At 56.7% G+C, this 18712-nt stretch overlaps 1 protein-coding gene across 7 annotated transcripts in view; it reads right to left on the minus strand.

The window, feature by feature from the left end:
- DGKZ (diacylglycerol kinase zeta) overlaps window positions 1–18329 on the minus strand; it is a 38485-nt gene extending 20156 nt beyond the window's left edge. The window contains exons 1-2 of one of the 7 annotated variants that reach the window (XM_052694785.1): window positions 18128–18329; window positions 10741–10839 (exon numbers count right to left, since the gene is read on the minus strand). In XM_052694785.1, coding sequence (XP_052550745.1) covers window positions 10741–10839; window positions 18128–18186 — 158 coding nt within the window. In that variant the 5' untranslated portion in view covers window positions 18187–18329. Of the gene's footprint in view, window positions 1–178; window positions 6380–7470; window positions 7596–10740; window positions 10840–16876; window positions 17126–18127 lie in introns of those variants that run through there. The other 6 variants (XM_052694783.1, XM_052694781.1, XM_052694788.1 and 3 more) reach the window with 6 other exon arrangements.
- Between the last annotated feature and the right edge of the window lie 383 nt (window positions 18330–18712).

An 18712-nucleotide genomic window follows, 5' to 3' on the forward strand; every position in this document is an offset into this window, starting at 1 on the left:
AGGAAGAATGGCATGTCAAAGCCTGCTGGGCTGTCAAGCAAAAAGCCCCAGGATGCTTATCCAAGATGCGGTGGAGCCTGAAGCAGCCTTACCTGGTACACATAGCCCTGCCCATCCCACCCTGCCCACCCCAGCCTCCCTTCCCACAGCATCGCCTCCTGTGCACCACCATACATACAGCAGCCTGGGGCTCCAGCCGTCGGGGCAGCAGGCTGGTTCTGGTTCCAAGCACTCAGGGAAGGCAGCCCCTGCGCACTGCTGGGCCAGCCACCTCGTGCGAGTGGTGGCCAGCAGCCCAGGCCAGAGGACATCGCTGGAGCGGCGGCGCTGGCTGAGGCGACGGTAGCGGCCCGGCAGGCCGTGGGGAGCCCGGCTGCAGCCAATGTCGGTGGGCAGGCGGTGGGAGGAGGCGCGGCGCAGGCATCGAGGGCCCCGTGTCAGCAGCCTGGCCTGCAGCGGCCGCAGCCGCGGCAGCATGCCCAGCCAGCTCTCTTCGGCCCACCATCTGCCCCGATCCACCCTGCCGTCGCCATCTTCTGCAGGCCAGGAGCTGGAGGCATCCCCGGCACCCTCTCGCCCAGCGGGGAGGAGGCCGGCCAGCAGCACAGAGGGCCCCAGCAGCGTGGCATCGATGGCTGGAGGGCAGCCCCCGCGCCGCTGCTGCTGCACGGCGAAGCGGGGACTGAGGCACGGTGGGGTGGTGCTGGAGCGGCGGCGGGGGCCGCGGCGGCGGGTCAGGGGCAAACAGGAGAGAGCTGGCAGCGGGGCACCTGAGCCGCGACGGCGCTGTGTCAGTGAAGCAGAGGGCAGCCCGGCCTGGGAGCGGCGGCGGGCCTTGCCCGTGGGCACAGCCACCACGCTGGCACGCCGTGGGCCCGGCAGCCCCTTCTTCCCAAAGTGCCTCTTAAAAAATGTTTCCATTGTGCCCGACGGTGGCTGTTGACACAGAAAGCAGGAATTAAATAGGCTGCCTACAGATCTGCGGGGCTGGGGGTGGCCCCAGGTTTGCAGAGCACAGTTGGAGCAGCTGAGCTGAGAGAGCTGGGTGCTATGGTAGGGCTGTATGGTATGTAGGGTAGGGCTGGGCCCAGCCTCTGCGACCCACTGGGAGCGTCTGGGCTTCTCTAGTTCAAAGCAAAGCTCTTCTTAAGGCAGTCTATGCTTATTTTCACAGCTTAGCCTGAGGAAAGCACCCTCAGAATCACACATGAGACTGCTTCACGGATGAGCTCCTGCCCTGGCGAGGCCAGCCCTGCTCTCTGCCCCACCACTATTTTCCCCACTGGTGCTGGCTCTCCCGGTGTTGCAGCCGTAACTGTTCAGCACAAGCAGCAGCAGCCCCACAGAATTTGTGGCAAATGGAAACTAAGCACTAAAGAAGGAAAACAATCAGGCAAGTCAAAGCAGGGCAAGCACATTTGGTGGAGCCTGGCTGAGAAAGTTGGAGCAGAGGAGAACTAGGAAAATCATCCTATCTGTCCTGCTCAAAACTTCCCTCTCGTTTTGGAAAGAGCTTTAACGGGTCTCTTGACCTTTCCCTCAAAGCTGAGTGTGTTGCCAGAGCGTTGCAGCTGTCCGTGAAAAGCACTAGGCCACAGATGGAAGCTGCTGCAGCAGCAGTTTCAGTGCTCTCAGCTTGGCATGCAAAGGTCAGAGCAGAAGAGGCTGACTCTGAATAGTACCAGAACTCCCATTCTCCAGACCAGTTTGTTTCAAGCCTCTAAAGAGCATGGCAGAAGCAAATTCTGAATCTTCAATTGCTACAAAGGTGGAGGACAGAAAAATCAGGTTTGGTTTTGCCTCCAGCTGGTTATGCAAGGAAGTCTCTAGTCTCTCTCATGTAGTGATGCTCTCCAGTGGAATGTGCAATTCAGAGAGCAGCATTAGGGGAGTTAGAGCCTTGCTGAACTGAAAGCAAAAACAAAGTACCATCACCTCGGAGGGATTTCTCAAGTTCCATCACGAGTAATGCATATACGCTCATCCCCGCCCAGTGACTAGCAGGGTAGCCATCACACCACAGAGGACCATGAGGCTTTTCCAGAGGACTTAACCATGTCTTGCTGACCAGCCAGCTTCCAGCCTGTCCCTGTCACTGCAGCACTCCATTCCTGTCCCTTCTCCCCAACATCAGTGGGATACTGCAGTGAATTGCATCATCACCAATAGGTGTTAAAAACTACATGAACAAATAAAATGTATTTGAAAAAAGACAACAATGAGAGAATTGCTGGAGTGTGGCAAGCTTGCCCAGGCTAAGCTGCTGGGAGAAACAGAATTGTCCACCTATATCCTGAGTGAGCTCAACAGGTAGTTCTTTCTGTCCCAGATATTCCACCAGCACAAAGCTAGTGCAGTGCTTGCTGAGTTGCTGCATTGGGCAGGAAGATCTCTCAACACAGCTTCCTTCCTTTTCACACCACATTCTCATGAGGAAACCTGCCAGAACATCCTTGGCTTGACATTTATGTTTGGTTACTGGTTGATTATGGTCTTTTTTATCTCCAGAGCTGTCAGAAAGAGGCACATGGACTCACGCTCCAGACATCAGCAGTGAAGGTTACTGCTGGGTAATCTGACAGCTTATAACAGTACCACGTGGCAGCAGCTCAGATCTGATGATGAAGATATCCCTATTGCTTGCAGCTGAATTCCAATCTGAAAGAGTACAGCGCAGGCACTGAGAGCTGCTGCTGACAGTGTGGAGTGACTGACTGCATGGAGTGCCCAGCACTGATGTGCACCATCAGAGTACCATGCACCAGGTACTGCTGAAGGAGAGCTGTGTCCTGGCAGCCCTTGGCCTGACACTATCGACATTTCTGTGACCTCCACGCTTCTGTGAAAAGACTGTTGGTAGTTGAGTCACAACAGAGAACAGCATGTTGCTTCTCTGCAGGCTGCATCACTGGGCTGTTAGCTCAAGGGGCTAGTTGCAGCCTGGCATCTGCAGGGTAGGAGGAAAAGGAAATAATACTTCTGCACGCACTAGGACATCAACTCTACTTTGCATGCAGCTCAACACTATCATTTCAATCTCATTCTGTGAATAAGGAAGGGGTCAGCTTGTGATCTGCACTTGGAGCTTTTGGTAGGATTTTTTTGAGCCAGACCCCTCAGAGCTCCTCAGCCTATTGTGCTCCCTGCCTGGTGCTGGTGGGCTGAGACCTTGCCAAAGCAAGAACGTATCCTGGAGTGTGTGCTGCCCTGAAGAGCTGGGGGAAGAGGAAGGTGCTGCAGGAACCCACGGGGCTCTCAGAGAAAAATGCAGCCCTGTGCTCTAAGGACAGAGCTAACCTCGGCGGCAGGATATAAACACCCGAGCAGAGATCAAAGAGGGAAAACTTGCATCTTGTAACTTCACTGGACAGAGAACTCATGGATTGGCTGACATGGGCACCCTGATCACCCAGCAGCTATCACTCCCCTGGTGGTGACAGCAACAAAACCAGACAGATTGATTTCTACACAGTGTCCCTCAAGGCATAAGCTCTAAGCTCTACCCACATCATGAATATTTCTTGATATTCAGCTCCATTACTTCGCTTTGCTCCAGCAGCCTCAGGCAGATCTCTGGGTACTGTGCTGACCATGCCCTCTGTGTCCTCAGACAGGGGGACACAGTGCAGCACGCTGCTCGGTCCTCTTGCCTGTGCCATTGTTCCCCTCCCCCCCCCAAACCATGGTGTCCTCCTGCCAGTGCCCAGAAGAAGAGGGATGCCAGCCAAACAAGCCTCAAAGCCTAGAGAAAGTTTGGACTTGAAAAAACCATCAGCAGACCTTTCAGCAAGCCTCTAGTTAGTTGATTGGAAAGCATTTTTTCCAACCACGGAGCTACAGGAGGGAAATGAGCCCATGTTTTGCCCTTCTCCATGACGAGAATCTGTCCTGGCTGAGTCTGCGAAGCAGTACTTGCTGTGGTGTCTGGGTGGGTGCTATGGCACCAGAGCTGCCATCATGCAGACAAGAGCCTGTCTCAGTTTACAAGCTGTCCTCCCTGGCAATGACAGTGACTTGCACAGCTCAACTCCTGGGAAGAGGCGTTACTAGCAGGCACCTGTGTGTGATGCCAAGATCTCCTGAGCTCCATGCAGCCTCGCTTCCCATCCACAGCTTGCATGCTGCAGAGGAAGTGCCTGTGCTGGACAGGGAAGGGAACACGCTGGTCAAGACATGATGCAGCCCTCACGGCTGTGGTTACAGAGAGGTGAGCAAGTTCCCAAACTCTGCATAGATGGTTTCTACCCAAAATTTCCACTCCAGCTGTAATCTGTACTACATCATGATCCAGAGGTAGAAGCTGCACAAGGGGCAGAGCTGTGTGAATGTGGGCTCCAAGGCAGAAAGGTCTGAGAATAGTCAAGGCACAGGCACACCAGCTCTCAGCCAGCTCAGAAGTGGGGGTGCAGACAACCCCCACCGGCAAGGAGCAGGACAGAAGCAGTGTCTGCCTGTGGGCTGTATGAGCCATTGATAGCTGTCACAGTGGGGACAACAGCTCATGTTTCCCAGCACTGTCAGCCCTTCTACCTTCCGATTCATCACTGCAGCTGATGTGTGAGTAATGCTGCACCACTCGTAGGACTGAGATGACCAAAAACACATCCATCCAAACCAAGAGCCTTTAGCAGCAGTAGCCATAGCCAAGAACACCTTCAGCTGTGCCATCACCTGAAGGCAGCAATATCAGCTCAGACTCTATGTGCCACAAAGCCCCCATGACAGCGTGTGACACTCTGCAGCACAGACCAGAAGGCAGCACCAGGGCACAGACCCAGCACAATCGTTTGTCCAGAGAATGAGGCCAAACAAAAGGAAAACTCGCAGCCTTCTGCTGCACACATACAGGCCACCTTGCAACAGTGCCAGCGCGGGGACCTGATCCAAGAACCCGCAAGGTCTGACACGTTCCATACAATGAATGGTAATGGGATCCCTGCAGACACTGGCCAGAGGGAAAACTCACGTGCCCTCTTTCAGGGGACAAGAATTCCATGGCACAGCTCAGCACCCAACTGGCAGCAAGTACTTGGTGAGAGAGGCACAGGGTCAGCACCTATCTGACTGCCAGTGCCCATGGCAGATGACCACACCAAACACCCAAGGATGGGACCAGGCTTTACAAGCAGCCACTGCTAACTATAACCCCTTGCCACTTTCAGTCCTTCTGGGTGCTCCTCCAGGAGCTGAGGATGCCGTGAGCATGCAGGTTAAAGAAGGACCCTCACTGCTTCCTTCCAGACTGTCAAAGGGATGATGACACCCATCTGTCATACTGCAGCCCCTGTCCCTCCACACTGACAGTTTGTCCCCAGAGGACAAAAGGAACTGCCTGGAAGCATCTTCACTGACATTTTAATTAGAAACTGTTGCAAAATCTCTTTTCCCCAAACAACCAGAGCAGGAGGGATGGAGGCAGCAACAGGATGCTCGCAGCTGCTTTGCAGGGCTCAGAGGCAAGTGGGAGAAAGGAAATGCTGCAGCTTTGCAGTTTCTCATGGGAAGCTCATCCAGAGAGCAAAGCAGTACTGAAGGAGACACCCAAGCCCACACAGCGATTTGAGTACAGTCCCCAGCACTTGTCCGTGCCTTGACCAAAATAAGGCAAAAGGGACCAGCTGTCCCACCTCCTGCCAGGCCCTTCACAAGATGCACAACCAAGTGTTCCCAAGGTCAGGCTTGCTGGGAAGAACAGGAGATGGGAGCACAGGGGTCTGAGGCTTTTTTTTTTTTTTTTAATACAGTTCTTGTCATAATCCTACCTCCTGCTGGTGGCAGCTCCATCCTGCCTCTCTCCAGGCTCCGGTCCCACAACCCCTTTGCTGCCATTTGGTGTCCAACATGACCCACACCTTCCCTGCTCCCTCTGTCCCAGATCCCAAGCAGTACCTCGAGTCTGGGAGTGCAGGGAGGGGTTCAGAGCACTGCGCCCTGCCCAGTCCCACTGCCAGGTTCAATGTGCCGCAGGCCTTCTTTAAAGCATACCTGCCAGGCTAGCTCAGCCTCTCCACTTATACTTCATAAAGTCAAGAGTTTGCCAGCCCTAAGGCTCAGGGTAATGTTCCCATTACAACAACGTGATTTCCTTCCCAAAATCCATGAAAGATGGAGTTTTGTCTTCATTTAAACTAAAGCTGTCTCCTTGGAGGTTTCTGGGCTGAGCTGCACATTCATATCCCTTGACAACTTTCCACCATCATAACATTATGAAGTTTATTTGCCACTGCACTAAATAATCTGCCTCCTGGTTATCAAGAAATTGGGCAGCACTGATTTAAAGAAGCCGCTGCTGTTTGGCTCCTATGCTGAAAGCCAAGCAGCCACAGTGACAGCCTGGGAAGGTGAATTATCCTTAATAAAGAGCAGAGGGCAAGCAAACATCAGATTCTATTTTGGTTTCATCAGCATTGCCCGTGACCCAGACTGAGAGGGATGTTAAAAAGTTCCTTATCTCTCAGAGCTCCTTTTGCAGAACAACAAAGCAGCAGCAGTTCAGGCCAGCCTTGGCAATTTGGATAGGCCATCTGTTCCTGTAGCAGATGCCCTGTGCCTCCCTGCTTAAAGGGAAGCCAGTCCCACAGCCCAGGTGCCCATTCCCAGATCCCCCTGCATATGGAAAGCTGGGAGAAGGCTTCCCAGCATGGTGCTCAAGCAGGGAACTGCACAGCAGCCTGAGAGAAGCAGCATGAAACCAGCACAGGGAAAAAGCTCCGATGTGAGGGACACGGCTCAGGCAGGAATGCAGCTCCCAGGCTGCGAGTGGGGGAAGCTGCACAGACCTCTCAAAAGCATGAAGCAAAGCCAACGGAGCCTAAGGCTGTCAGCTACAGATACTGATAATTTGGAGATGGGACTGGACACCTGCAACAGAGGAGCAGAAGGGCATCCTATTGCCCTCAGAAAAAGCACAGGGTGCCACCAGCACCAGGAGAGATGCCAGGAGCCCAGAAGTCAGTCCTGCCCTCCCCAGACTATTCTGGGGCCAAGTGGCTGGCTAGGAACAGCCTGGCAGGGCACAGGCTGGCTCCCCATTCCACTGTCCTCTGCCACACTGCAGGTTTCCTACTGCCTGCCTCCTCCACGAGCTGGCAGGATATAGCCGGTGCCTTAACATGAGCAGCTGGAAACCCACTGCTGGCAGGGAGAGCAGTAGCCACTAAGCGCCACAGAGTTGGGTTTCACTGAGCCCCTCTGCCAACCCTGCTCACGGCCCATGGAACAGCTGTGGCTCACCTCAGCCTCTGGGAACCAGCACGGCTGGGCAGGAGAGCAGCTGATGGCTCAGGAATCTGCCCCTCACCCCCCACCCCTAACTGGTACATTAGGACATACTGCCCGTTCAGACTGAACCCACCAGCTCCAGGCTAGTTCTCCCCCCCTTCTCCCAGCAAGCACAGCCAAAAGCAGTGAGGTGCAGGAATGGAGCAGGAGAGGAAAGAAGGGCAGAGCGTGGGGAAAAGCCTCTGTGACCTGATCCGGAATGGCGCTGAAGTCCCCGCAGGTGATGAGCGGGCAGCAGTAGCTGCGGAGCAGCGACGGGCCAGCCCTCCCCGACCAAGTCCTAGTTTGGCGAGCGAGTGCTCCACTGCTCCCTCCGCCTCCTCCCCACTCTGCAAACCCTGACAGTGCTCATTAAAATAACCAACTGCACTTCCTCTGCGCACAGCCCCAGTCAAGCTCACCCCCGGCAAAGGACACACACAAAAAAGGGGCCCAGGAAGAAAAGGGATCCCTGGCACCCAGATGCTTGTCCCCTCAGATCTGAAACCCTGGTTTGCCCCTGCAGAACATGCAGTGCTGGGTAAGTATGGGAGCAGGGGGATCCCCTCTGGCACAGGCACTTGGAGGTGACATCCCAAAATGATGTTTCACAACCAAACCCTTTCTGCAAACGTGGCACGGAACAGTTTCCCCCAAAGCCATTCCCCCCCCTTAGGACATCCTTTGTGCAGCCCGAGGACCTGGCAGGAGCCCGTTCCCTCCCCACACTGTGGCAAGGGCCGTGCCATGGCCAAATCACTCCGAGATGCCCACAAGGAAGGAGCCCCAGATCCCAAAGCAGTGAGTGCTGGTGACCAGTTAGGGTGAGTCACGGCGGCCCCGCAGCTGGGACCTCCTCATCCCTTCACACTCTGCCTCCTCCCGGCTGCTTACTCCCTGCATACATGTCATGGCTAAAATTAGAGCCGGAGCTCTTTCTGCGCGCGGGCGTGCGAGCCTGCGTGTGCTTGGACTGTACCCAGCGCTCTTCAGGGACCGGGGAGAGAAGACAGTAAAACGACAACAACAAAACGTCAACAGAGATCGCTGCCAGAGCGGCAAAGGCAGGCAGGGCCAGGCGTCCTCCCGCGGCTGTGCTGCCGATGGGTATCACAGGAAACCATTAATCAGAGGGGAGCCAGGCCTGAGGGAGCTGCCGCAGCAGCTCTGTCACGCAGGTGGAGCACGAGGTCTTTGCAAAGCGGTGGGAGAGTTCACATGAACAAATGTCAGCACTGCTGCCGGATTGTTTTCAGCCCTGCTCTCGTGCTGCTGGCAGCTGGAGACACCCGGGCAGGCGGCAGGAAGTGTCTGCTCGCTGAGACCAGCCTCTGCCCTCTCCCTGCTGTGATCCAGCAGCTCCCGGTACCAGGCTGCTTCCTTCCTCCTCTTTCCCCAGGGCCAGACTCCAGCTCTGCCCTGACCCCACAGTGGCAGCAGGCAGAGGGACAGCTGCCCCCTGGCATGTACCTGTGCGTCAACTGACCCAGTAGCTGTGGTGCAAGCTGCAACCAAAGCCCCTGGAGCAGAGTCCTGAGATATCCCTGCTGAGATCTGCTTGCTGGGGCTTGACAGAGTGTTTTCCCACTGCATTTACCACAGAGGAAACCAAAATCATTATGCAACTAGCTGTCCATCTCGCTGTCAACAAGCACTGAGCTGCCCACAGCCCTAAGCCCAGCTTTCCGTGGGGGAAATCCACCCAAACTCCACAGCAAGCAGCAGCCATGGCCAGGCCCTGCAAGAAAGGAGCAGGGCCAGACAACTGGGGAAAGCTCAGCACTTTGAGAAGCCAGGACTCCACACTGAGCCTGGGGCAGGATCCTGTCCCCATGTCACGAGCCTCTACTATAGTCCCATGACTAAGCTCCAACTCATGGACCCAAAAGGCACTTGTTGGCTTAACTGTGACCCTGTTGCTGATATCCAGTCCCATCTGTGGTGTGGCATCAGTTTCACCATGGAGCAGTGTTACTCAGCCTTTTTCTCCCTGTTCCATGTACAGATTCAAGTAACTCAGCAATGCTAAACCCATCACTTCTCGGTTTTGCAAAAGGTCAGCTTGTCCCTGTTACAAAAGGTAGGGCAGGAAGAGAAGTTGATTTTTTCCTCCACCCTTTTTGCTGTGATTGCCTTCCGCATGTCTGCCCTCACGTGTTTCCTTTCTTTCTCTCTCCCTCAACCCCAAATCCCCTTGCCATTTTCCTCACACCCTCTAATGGGCACTTGTACAGCAGAGGAGACCCTGGGCGAAATGGCACTGCTGGGGCAGAGTGGATGGCCTTTGGGATGTGGGCTGGCATCTTGCAGGCTGCTAAGTACAGGGCTACCTTGTTCTGCTCACTCTGTTTTATTGCTCCCAGCAATCCCCAGCACCAGCCTTTCTGCTTCAGAAAGCATGGGTTGCACAACAGGCGCTCCCACCATGAGCCATGAGGGGCATGAAGAGCTCCTGCCATGAAGGCCCAGCTGCTGGTCACTGCTCTGCCACCTTTGTCTTCCCAATCTGCACTGGGTGCTCCCCTTGCAGAAAAGAGGACAAAAAATGCAGCAATGGCCCATGAGCATGGAGATAGGGCCTGCAGAAGGGTCGTCCCACAGTACTCAGACCAAGTAAGCACCACGAAAGGAGCCTTAAGAGCTCTTCCCTCTATAGTAGCCCTCCTTCTGTGTGCAGCACAGAAGAGCAACCATGCCCTCTGGTGTTCAACCCACAGTGCTTCGGGCCTCTCCAAACCCCATGAACACCAGTTTGCAGGAGCACAGCGGCCATACTGGTGCTGCTACCGAACCTCCACCTGCAGGAGTGCAGTGCTGCTGTGCCTAAGGGCTGGGAGAGCTGGACACCTTGTGATTAGAGGCAGCAAGCTGGGCAACACGCAGAAAGCTCAAAAGCCAAGAAATGGCAAACAAACCATTAGCAGGCCAATATGTCACAGGCCACAAGGGCACAGGAAGCAGGGAAACCTGCCCCATCCCCTCACCTCCTTGGGAACACTCATGATCCCCCACCATGGTTAGTTTCAGTGCTGGCCCCCACATAACAACCACATGGCAGCAGACACAGTTACCTCCCAGTCTTGGCTTCCCACCCCAGCTGGCATGCTTAACTCACTGAACTTCAGGCTACTTGGCCACCCAGATAAGCCAACCTCAGGTCATTCAAGCGCTCAGCTACATAGGGCCTGGTGGTACAGCCCTCGTGCACATGACAGCCAGGATATGGAGGAAGAAACCCTCAGCATGCCTTCACTGGACCACCAGCAGGATGGGGCTGTCACATTAGCAGAAGGAGCTGCCCTCAGGTACAAGGTTAGTGACACACACAGCAGGCAGCAGCCTGGCTTTCGGTGGCCTTGGTTAGCGCAGGAACAGGAGGGTGACGTGGGGTGAGACGTGGGTGGGAGGGAGGAGAGCTCTCTCTCTGCAGCAGCTGCTGGAACTGCACAGCCTGCGCAAGCCAATAAAAATGCCACGTACTTATACACGGCTGGCCGGTGCCTTATCCTCCGGGATCCCCATCGGCCGGGCTGGCTGCCAAGGAGACAAGGGAGGACACCTTTGTGGGGCAGATGGAGTCTGGGGACACAAAGAGAGTGGTCAGCACGCCCTCCCATTCATGCCTGCAGCCACCCGGCGCGCTGCTGCCCTGGCAACGTCCCTCCTCCCTGCACGCTCTCCCCATGGCCTTGGTGCACAGCCGAGGTGGCAGCACCCATATCACCTCCCCAGCTGCCAGCTGTGGGGTCTCACAGGCACACCTGAGGGAGGGTGCAGTACCCTGCTGGGAAGGAGAGGCCTTGTCCAGCATCATGATCCCGCTGCTGGGACACAAACCCAGCCCAGGCCAGTCACCTCAACCCCAGGGCCAAGACAAACACCACGAGAGCCACTCACAGCCTGCTGCCAGAGAGCTGCTGTGGGCAGTGGGACAGCCAGAGCCCAGGCATTCCCGGCACCCACACTCACCACTTGAGCTTCTGGTACCCCAAAACCTTGAGGGCTGAGGAAGCACAGCTAGGGAACCAGGGCCACATCTGCAGCAGGAGGCAGCTGTGCCTCCCTCCTCCTCCTCCTGCCCTGCACCAGCCAGGCTCCTGGCAGCCTTCGCCCTAGCTGCCAGCCCTGGGCAAGGATTTGAATTTCAAATAAATTACAAAGGCACTTGACAGACCTCAAATGAAGGAGCATTGTTTAAGCAGGGCAGGGCAGAGTGGCCTGCCTGCCCCAAACTAGTGTGCAGGCACCAAGCCCTGCTGGTGGGCACAAGAGGAGCAGTGAGCAGCACTGGCCAAGAGTGGGAGGGTAAGACTTTCTTCAGACCCTATGCCACGGGACGGGTCCCTCTCCTGTGTGCAGTGGCAGGAAGGCACACAGGGCCTTGCCAGCAGATCCGCTGCTTAATCCCGCCATCTGCCAGCCTCCATCGGGAGCAAAATCCCCGCAGAAAACAACCCCGCCACATTTGAGTGTGCCCCACGCGATGTTCCCTTGCACAGTGACCTCAGGTCTGTGCAGTAAGAGGCTTAGTGCTGAATCCTGGCCAGGGCAGGATGGCGAGGCAGGATGGCGAGGCAGGACGAGATACGGATAATCTGATGGAGCGGGAACTTTCACATGGAGGGGCTGCATGTGACTGCCCTCCGGCCCCAGGGCCTGTCTGTGAGACCAGATCAGGCCCCGGGCAGGTTAAGGTGCTCTTGCCCCATGGTTTCCCATCTTCCCCATGCTGCTGGGGAGCACAGCCTCCACACCTGGCTGCCAACAGCAACTGAGAGATAGGCCACATTGGCACCCACGTTTCCTGTGGGAGACAAGCTGTGCCAAAATGAGGGGAAAACCCTTTGTAACGAGCCTTTTTGTTAGCTTCTCTGACTTCCTGGGACAGAAAACCAGTGGGGCCACGTGACTTTCTGCAAAGCCACAGCGCATTTTGGAGCCTGAGAGTGCTCTTGCCCCACAGAGATGAGCTGCAGCCAGCCTCACCCAGAAAGCATGACCTGCATGCGGGCAGGGCTGAGCAGATGGCTCAGGCTGACTAGAATGTTGGGGACCAGCGGAGGTTCTCTGGGTTAGCAGGACACACTTGTCACAGTGTGACAAGTAGGACAGAGCTCAGAATTCACTACAAATCAGCCCTCTCAGGCACCAACCCCCCACACTGTGGGCAGGAGAACACTGCTGGATGCAGCACATGCGTCTGACGTGGAGCGGGGGACTCCATCCCCTCTGCCCAGCCTTGTCACATGTGCTAGTGCAGTTTCACCACCTACTTAACATCCTGATGCGGAGGAGGGAAAAGCATTCACAGCTCCCAGAGAGACTGCAGCTGCTGCCATGCCTGCAAGTTTCTACAGAAACACGAAGAAAAGGGACTGTGCTTTTGCAATACAGGAGAGCCGGACTGGGGAAAGTTCCCGGGCTCAAGATCACCAAAACAGAGGCACTTATTCCTCCAGAGCCAGGTGCCAGCTCCAGAACTAGCAGGACAGGTTTTGGTATTTCCACACCCTGTCCATGACCCCAAGCAGGCCCTGCATCTAAGCCCTACATCCAGAAGGCTCTGGCAGAAGCACCTCACCTCCTACCAGCCCCCCAGGTTCTCCTAAGAAGGATGGTTTGTGGTCCCAAGGAATCCGAGCCCTAAATCTGCTTTGAGCTCAGTACTCAGTTATGTGAGCAAGCAAGCGTGTGGCTGAGAGCAACTCTCACGCTTCAGCTCACAGAGTCACCTGGGAAAAAGAAGCCAGAGCTGCAAGGAGAGCAGAGTTGGAAGTTATCCTCAGAGGCTCTGCCAAGTCTTCAGAGAGACTGTCTGCTCCCTGGGCATGGCAGCACAATGACAGAAAGAAATCCCACGCTGCAGCCCCATCTGCCTGCCAGGGCTCAGGATGCACTTCTAAGAGCATCTCTGCTTGCCCAGAACCTGGTCTTGCCCTATGAGCACCTGCTGTTCCCACAGCCCAGCAGGACCCAAGCAACCACACAGCCCTGAGTTCTCCCTCCTGCACTACCTGCAGCACCAAATGCTGCCTTCCTACAAAAACCTGCATTGCCCCACAGCTCCTCCTTTGTCCTTCCCTCTTCCCATAATTTCATAGTCAGGAATAGAGAGGATTGCTGTTTTTTGTCTTAGCCCTTTGCTGAGGTGACACATCCCTGGAAAGAACACTCCAGCTATGAATCAGATGAGAAGTTCTGCCCCGTTCTCCACCTCTACTCTCCAGCAGGCAGTTGGCGCACACCCTGATGTCGGACAGGAGAGGGAGAAGAGCCAGGAGGGAAAGAATCGTGAGGATCCAGTCTCTGCCAGCAATGCAGCAACACATCCTGCAGACACAGGTGGCTTCAGCTGGAGCAGCTGGGGCTCTCAAGGGGCTGCTAGCCAGATCCAGCCCTCTATCTGCCCTCTGCCACCTGCAAGTGGAGCAGAGCATGAGGCTGGCAGAGCTGAGAGTGAGAGGTTTGCCAGCCAGATCCAAATCTGCATGTGTGGAGGAGGAGGAGGCATCCTCTCCATTGCTCAACAGCGAGCTGGCAGCGAGGTGCTTTGTGAAAAAGCCTGTCCTGAGGTAAGCTTTGCTCGGGCTCTGACAGTGTGCTGATTTTACAGCTCAAGATCTTCACTGCTGCCACAGTTGCCTGCTTTGCCCTTGAAGCATCTGGAATTTGCCCCATAGCACAGCCTACATACCACCCCTGTGTGAGGGCAAAGCAGGTCCTCAGCCCTGTGTCCATCTCTTGGGTTTGGGCCAGTTGGGCAAAGGAATGATGAGTTCAAGGGGACACAGTGATGCCACCAGCACGGTGCTCAGGGGAAGGCCGGGCAGCAGCCAGTGCTCCCACAGGTGCTTCTCCCCTTGCTCTCACATGTCGTCAGCATCGAGCAGAAAGACGAGCGTCGTCCCAGAGAGGTGTAGGCGGGCGCTCAGCTCCGTTTCTCGAGTGCCGTTTACCCACATGCTGTGCCACCCACAGACCTTCCCAGGGCAATGACACGCAGCCCCCAGGCTGGGTGCAGGCCTGCCAGGGCTTTCAGCCACCATCCCACGCTCCCCAGGCTGTGCTGGCATGACCCTGCCACATCAGACTCACGATCACATTTGAGTGCCCAGTGGAGGGGATGTAGTAAAGACTCTGAGACTCACTAGGAGACTCACACCAGCAGCTCACCGCTCTGGCAATGGGAAATGCAGGAGGGCTGTGTCCCCAGCATGGTACTTCCTTCCCAGCTGGAAGGGGTAAACCATGCTGTTCACTTACACCACAAGAAACAGGGCACCTAGGAAGGAAATTTAATCCCAACTACCTATTATCTGATTGGCTCCAATCTCTTTATCAGCCCAATTAGAAGAATTACCGATCTGTGGCCCGGATGCACATATTGTGCACTTGTCTCTGTCAGCTCTGGAGCCAATTACTTCACCCTCCTTTAAGGCAGTTAATCAGGTACAGAAATAAGTCTGCTTGCAAAACACAGCAGGCTAATGTGCTGCAAGCAGAACTTGAGGTCTCATCTCCTATTGTTTAAAAACCCCTCAGGATTCACTTGCAGTGAGATGTCCATGATGCACTGGATGCCAGCCTGGGGACAGGTACCATGGGGGTCCAACAAGACAAGCAGTGTTCAATATTGGTGCAGTCTCCTGTTTCTTAAGTCTGCCACTCATTGGGCTGCACACAGCAAGCTGTGCCTTCTGCTGTTGTGGCACGAGCAAGCAGCAGTCTTGACAGAACGTGCAGGCAGGGCTGAGTGGCATGTGCCCAGCTTAGGAAATCGCTTCTTGCAGCTGGGGCTCCCCAGAGCAAGGCTTCATCTCCCAGTGCAAAGTTTCTTCTACTTACTTCGGCCAAATACACTCTGGCTAAACTCCAAAATCCAAAGGGGTGCAAATTTCTTCAGCAATCACTGTTGAAAAGCATTTTGGGGATAGGGACTGACTGTACTTCTCCAAAACAAAGGAGAATAAGCACTTAACCCTGCAATTCTTTCTAGTGAACTGGAACTCGGAGCTACATTCTGCTCCTCTGTTCAGGTGGGCACGAATTCAGCAGCTCTCAGCAGCCCACAGCCAATCCTCCTCCACCAATCTTCAGCATGCTCTCTCCACTCAGAGGTGTGCGTGGGGACTTCTCCCTCTCATATGCCCCTTAAAAATCTATTCTTACACCCCTACAGCTTTTCACAGCTCTGAGAAATGGATTTGTCAGCCAGGCAGAACCACGTCCCTGTCAGAGGAAGCAGAAGAAGAAAAGTATCCAAACACCAAACAGCGTGAAAAGCATCTCGAGCATGCTGCAAAACATGCTGCATGGGATCAGGTCTGCATTTCCTGTACTGCATGCACCTGCACTGCACAAATCCTCTGCACAAGGAGAAAATGCTTTCTGTAAGCTCCACCATGTTCTGCAATAATGGCTTACACAAGGAAGCAGGACCCTCCAGGGGCCAGAAACACCCACTAATATGAGGGAAAGGACAGAGACTGAAAGAAGCTCCACATGGCCACCACTGCCAGCTGTGAAACCAGAGCAGAGGAGAGCAGCTCTTGCACTGGGTGGAGTGACCTTGTAAGCTCTTCGCTCCCAGCTCCTATATGACTTCGCAAGGCATACTGTGGGATCTGAAAGTGGGACTCTTCCTCTCTATTTAGCACCAGTGAAAACACACTGGGAGCCCTACATACTGCTTCATCCTCCCTGTACAAGAAGGATGCTTACAAACTCATGGTCAGCAGAGTGACACCAGGAAGGATCAGGCAGTTTGGGTCGGACAGTCCCCCCAGCAATGCCCTTCAGAACTGATCTATCCTCATTTTTACACATCTCTGGATGGTGTAGACACCTCTTGGCTTACGTGGGTGTAGCATCCCAAAAATAAAGTGAATGCCGTGATTCTGAAGGACACTCAGTAACGGTAAGAGAGCAAGCCCAGAGTGTGGACCTGGGGCTCCCTGGGAGCAGCGCAGAGCTTGCACAGCCCCAGTGCTGACAGCCTGCTGAAATCGCAGCTGAAGCGCAAGGTGTGAGCATGGGGATGGGGACATATGGTGCTGGGCACGTGGAAACAAACCTCCGGACATGGGACTCTGACTTCTATGGGGAGAAGGCTGGCGTCAGTGAGGCAGTGATAGCCAGCTTCCCATTATCCATGTCAATAGTTCAAAAGGAGGAGCACGCAATCTCATCTTCCTCTATCAGCATGCCATGTCCCTTTGGCACCTCATCTCAGCTGACTGCATGTTTTATGTAAGTGGGGTCAACACCCTCTCCAGTGCCCGGTGCCAGCACTGCGGGTCGAAGCCGGGGCTGACAGCCGATGGGCCGGGGGAGGCTGCCAGGCAGCACCCCGTCCTTTAGGCGAGCACTGTGTCGGATGCTCCAAGCGGCTCGACGGACGTCCTACGGCACGGCCCCCTGCCACAGGCACACGACGGGCTAGAAAAAGCTGGACCGACGGCGAACAGACCCGGCAGCGGGCCCTGAGATGGGCAGCGTGGCTCCGCCGCTCCGATCGCGGACACGCGGGGCAGGCGCTGCCCGCAGTCCTCCCGCACCGCGCAGGCCCCGGGACGCGGCGGGAGAAGCGCGGAGCCGCGTCCCGGCCGCTGCTCACCTGCGCCCGAAGAGCCTGAGGCCGGTGAAGCGCTTGTTGCTGTGCCGGCGGCCCGGCGGCGGCGGCCCCCGCTCGGAATCGGCTCCGCCCGACGGCCCGGAGGCGGTGGCGGCGGAGGAAGAGGAGGAGGAGGACGACGACGAGGGCGAGCCGCCGGGCGGCGGAGGCTCTGCCACCTCCATGGCCGGGCTGGGGGCTCGACGCCGCCGCTACCGGCCCGCCGCTCCGCGCATCGGCTCCATGCGAGGGGAGGGACCGAGGGGGGCGGGCGGGAGGCGGCGCGGGCGCCCGCCCCCCCGAGCCCGGCTGCCGGGCAGGAAGTGCGGCCGCGCACCGGCGGGCCCCGAGGCCGAACCGGCCCGACAGCGCCTCCTGCCGCCGTCCGGGCGCCGCGCGCCGGGCACCTGCTGCCCCGAGCCCTGCTCGCGTCGCGGGCTCACGGACTGCCGCCCCTGGGACAGGGCCGCTATCACCACCCGGGTCTGCAGCGAGGGGATGGAGCTCCAGCCTCGGTGTCACCTAGCCCTGGTGTCACCAATCTCCCACATCACCAGCTCCCAGTGTCACTGAGCCCCGGTGTCACCGAGTCCCAGTGTCACCAAGTTCCAGCATCACTGAATCCCAAACTGACTAAGTCCCAGTGTCACTGAATGTGGGCGCCTCAGCCAGGCTCCAGCAGCCATGGCCCTGTGCTGAGGGCTCAGGAAGCCGAGTGTCAGCCCTACTGCCGCCCCCGTGCTCAGGAAGAGGCTCGGCGACAGCGGCGGGGCCTCCCTCGTCCTCCCATTGTTCGCCCTGGCACTAGTGCTGCGCCTCACAGCCTGCCTGCGTCACTGCCGCCCTGCAGCTTCTCTGAGCAGTGGGAGCGTGGCAGCCTTCTTTGCATGGCAAATGAGCCAGGCAAGAGCGTCACCTTGCAAAGGGTGCAGGTCCACCCCCACCCCTGGCTCTGGGGGCAGCCACTCACACGGTGCCCTTGTGCCCCTCAAGTCGGTGCCCTAATGGGTGCAGATGGGGGCTTTCAGCTGCTGGCCCAGAGGAAATCCTATGTGCCCCTCAGCAGTGCGACCCTCCAGCATCCAAAATGGTGAGGCTGTGCTCACCCGGCGGCACCAGGATAGATGAGGGAACTGCGGGCGAGGAGCTGGGAAAGCACAGGAAACTTTGGAGGAGCCTTCCCCCCACCCCGCAGCGCTGCGGGGGCCACCAGTGCTCAGCCCCAGCGCAGCGCAGCACCCGTCCCAGCGATACCTCATAACTGCGGTCCCCGCGGGGCTCTGGGGGACATCCCATGAGCGGTGCCGCCACATCTGCCGCAGCACAGGCGGGTGCTGCTCAGCCGGCCCGGGGCTCGTGCTCGCTCTTCCTGCCCTGGTGGCCGCTTTCCGGAGTCATCCCGAGGGCAGGGCCTGGCAGGGCTCTGCAGCCGGTGGTGGTGGTGTGGGCCCTGCTTTGTTTGCACCCTCCACCTGGTTCCTTTCTCCGCACTTCCTGGAAGTGCGAGGGCGGCTGTCATTGTGGCCAGCGCCGCCACGCTCTTCCTCCCACAGCCTGCAGCCTGGGTCAGCTCTCCTCACGTGGCCTGGGATAGCTATCAGGTCCCGTGCTGGGCTCTGTGGAGGGCCCTGGGGAAGTACCTGAGTGAAGCACGAGCACCGGGAGGTGATGGCCTCATCACCGCTGTGTGCACAAGGGCAGCTCAGGGTGCCGTACTCTGCTGTGGGCATTTCTCTGTCAAGTTTCACGCCCTGCCCCGCAGCACCCAGCCCAGTGTCCTTCCTCATGCCACATGCTCCCAAGTCTCATGCTGTCCCAGAGTTCTCAGAAAGGCCCAGC

This window comes from Tympanuchus pallidicinctus, unplaced genomic scaffold (assembly GCF_026119805.1).
Source record: "Tympanuchus pallidicinctus isolate F22 unplaced genomic scaffold, pur_lepc_1.0 scaffold3, whole genome shotgun sequence".
Classification (NCBI taxonomy): domain Eukaryota; kingdom Metazoa; phylum Chordata; class Aves; order Galliformes; family Phasianidae; genus Tympanuchus; species Tympanuchus pallidicinctus.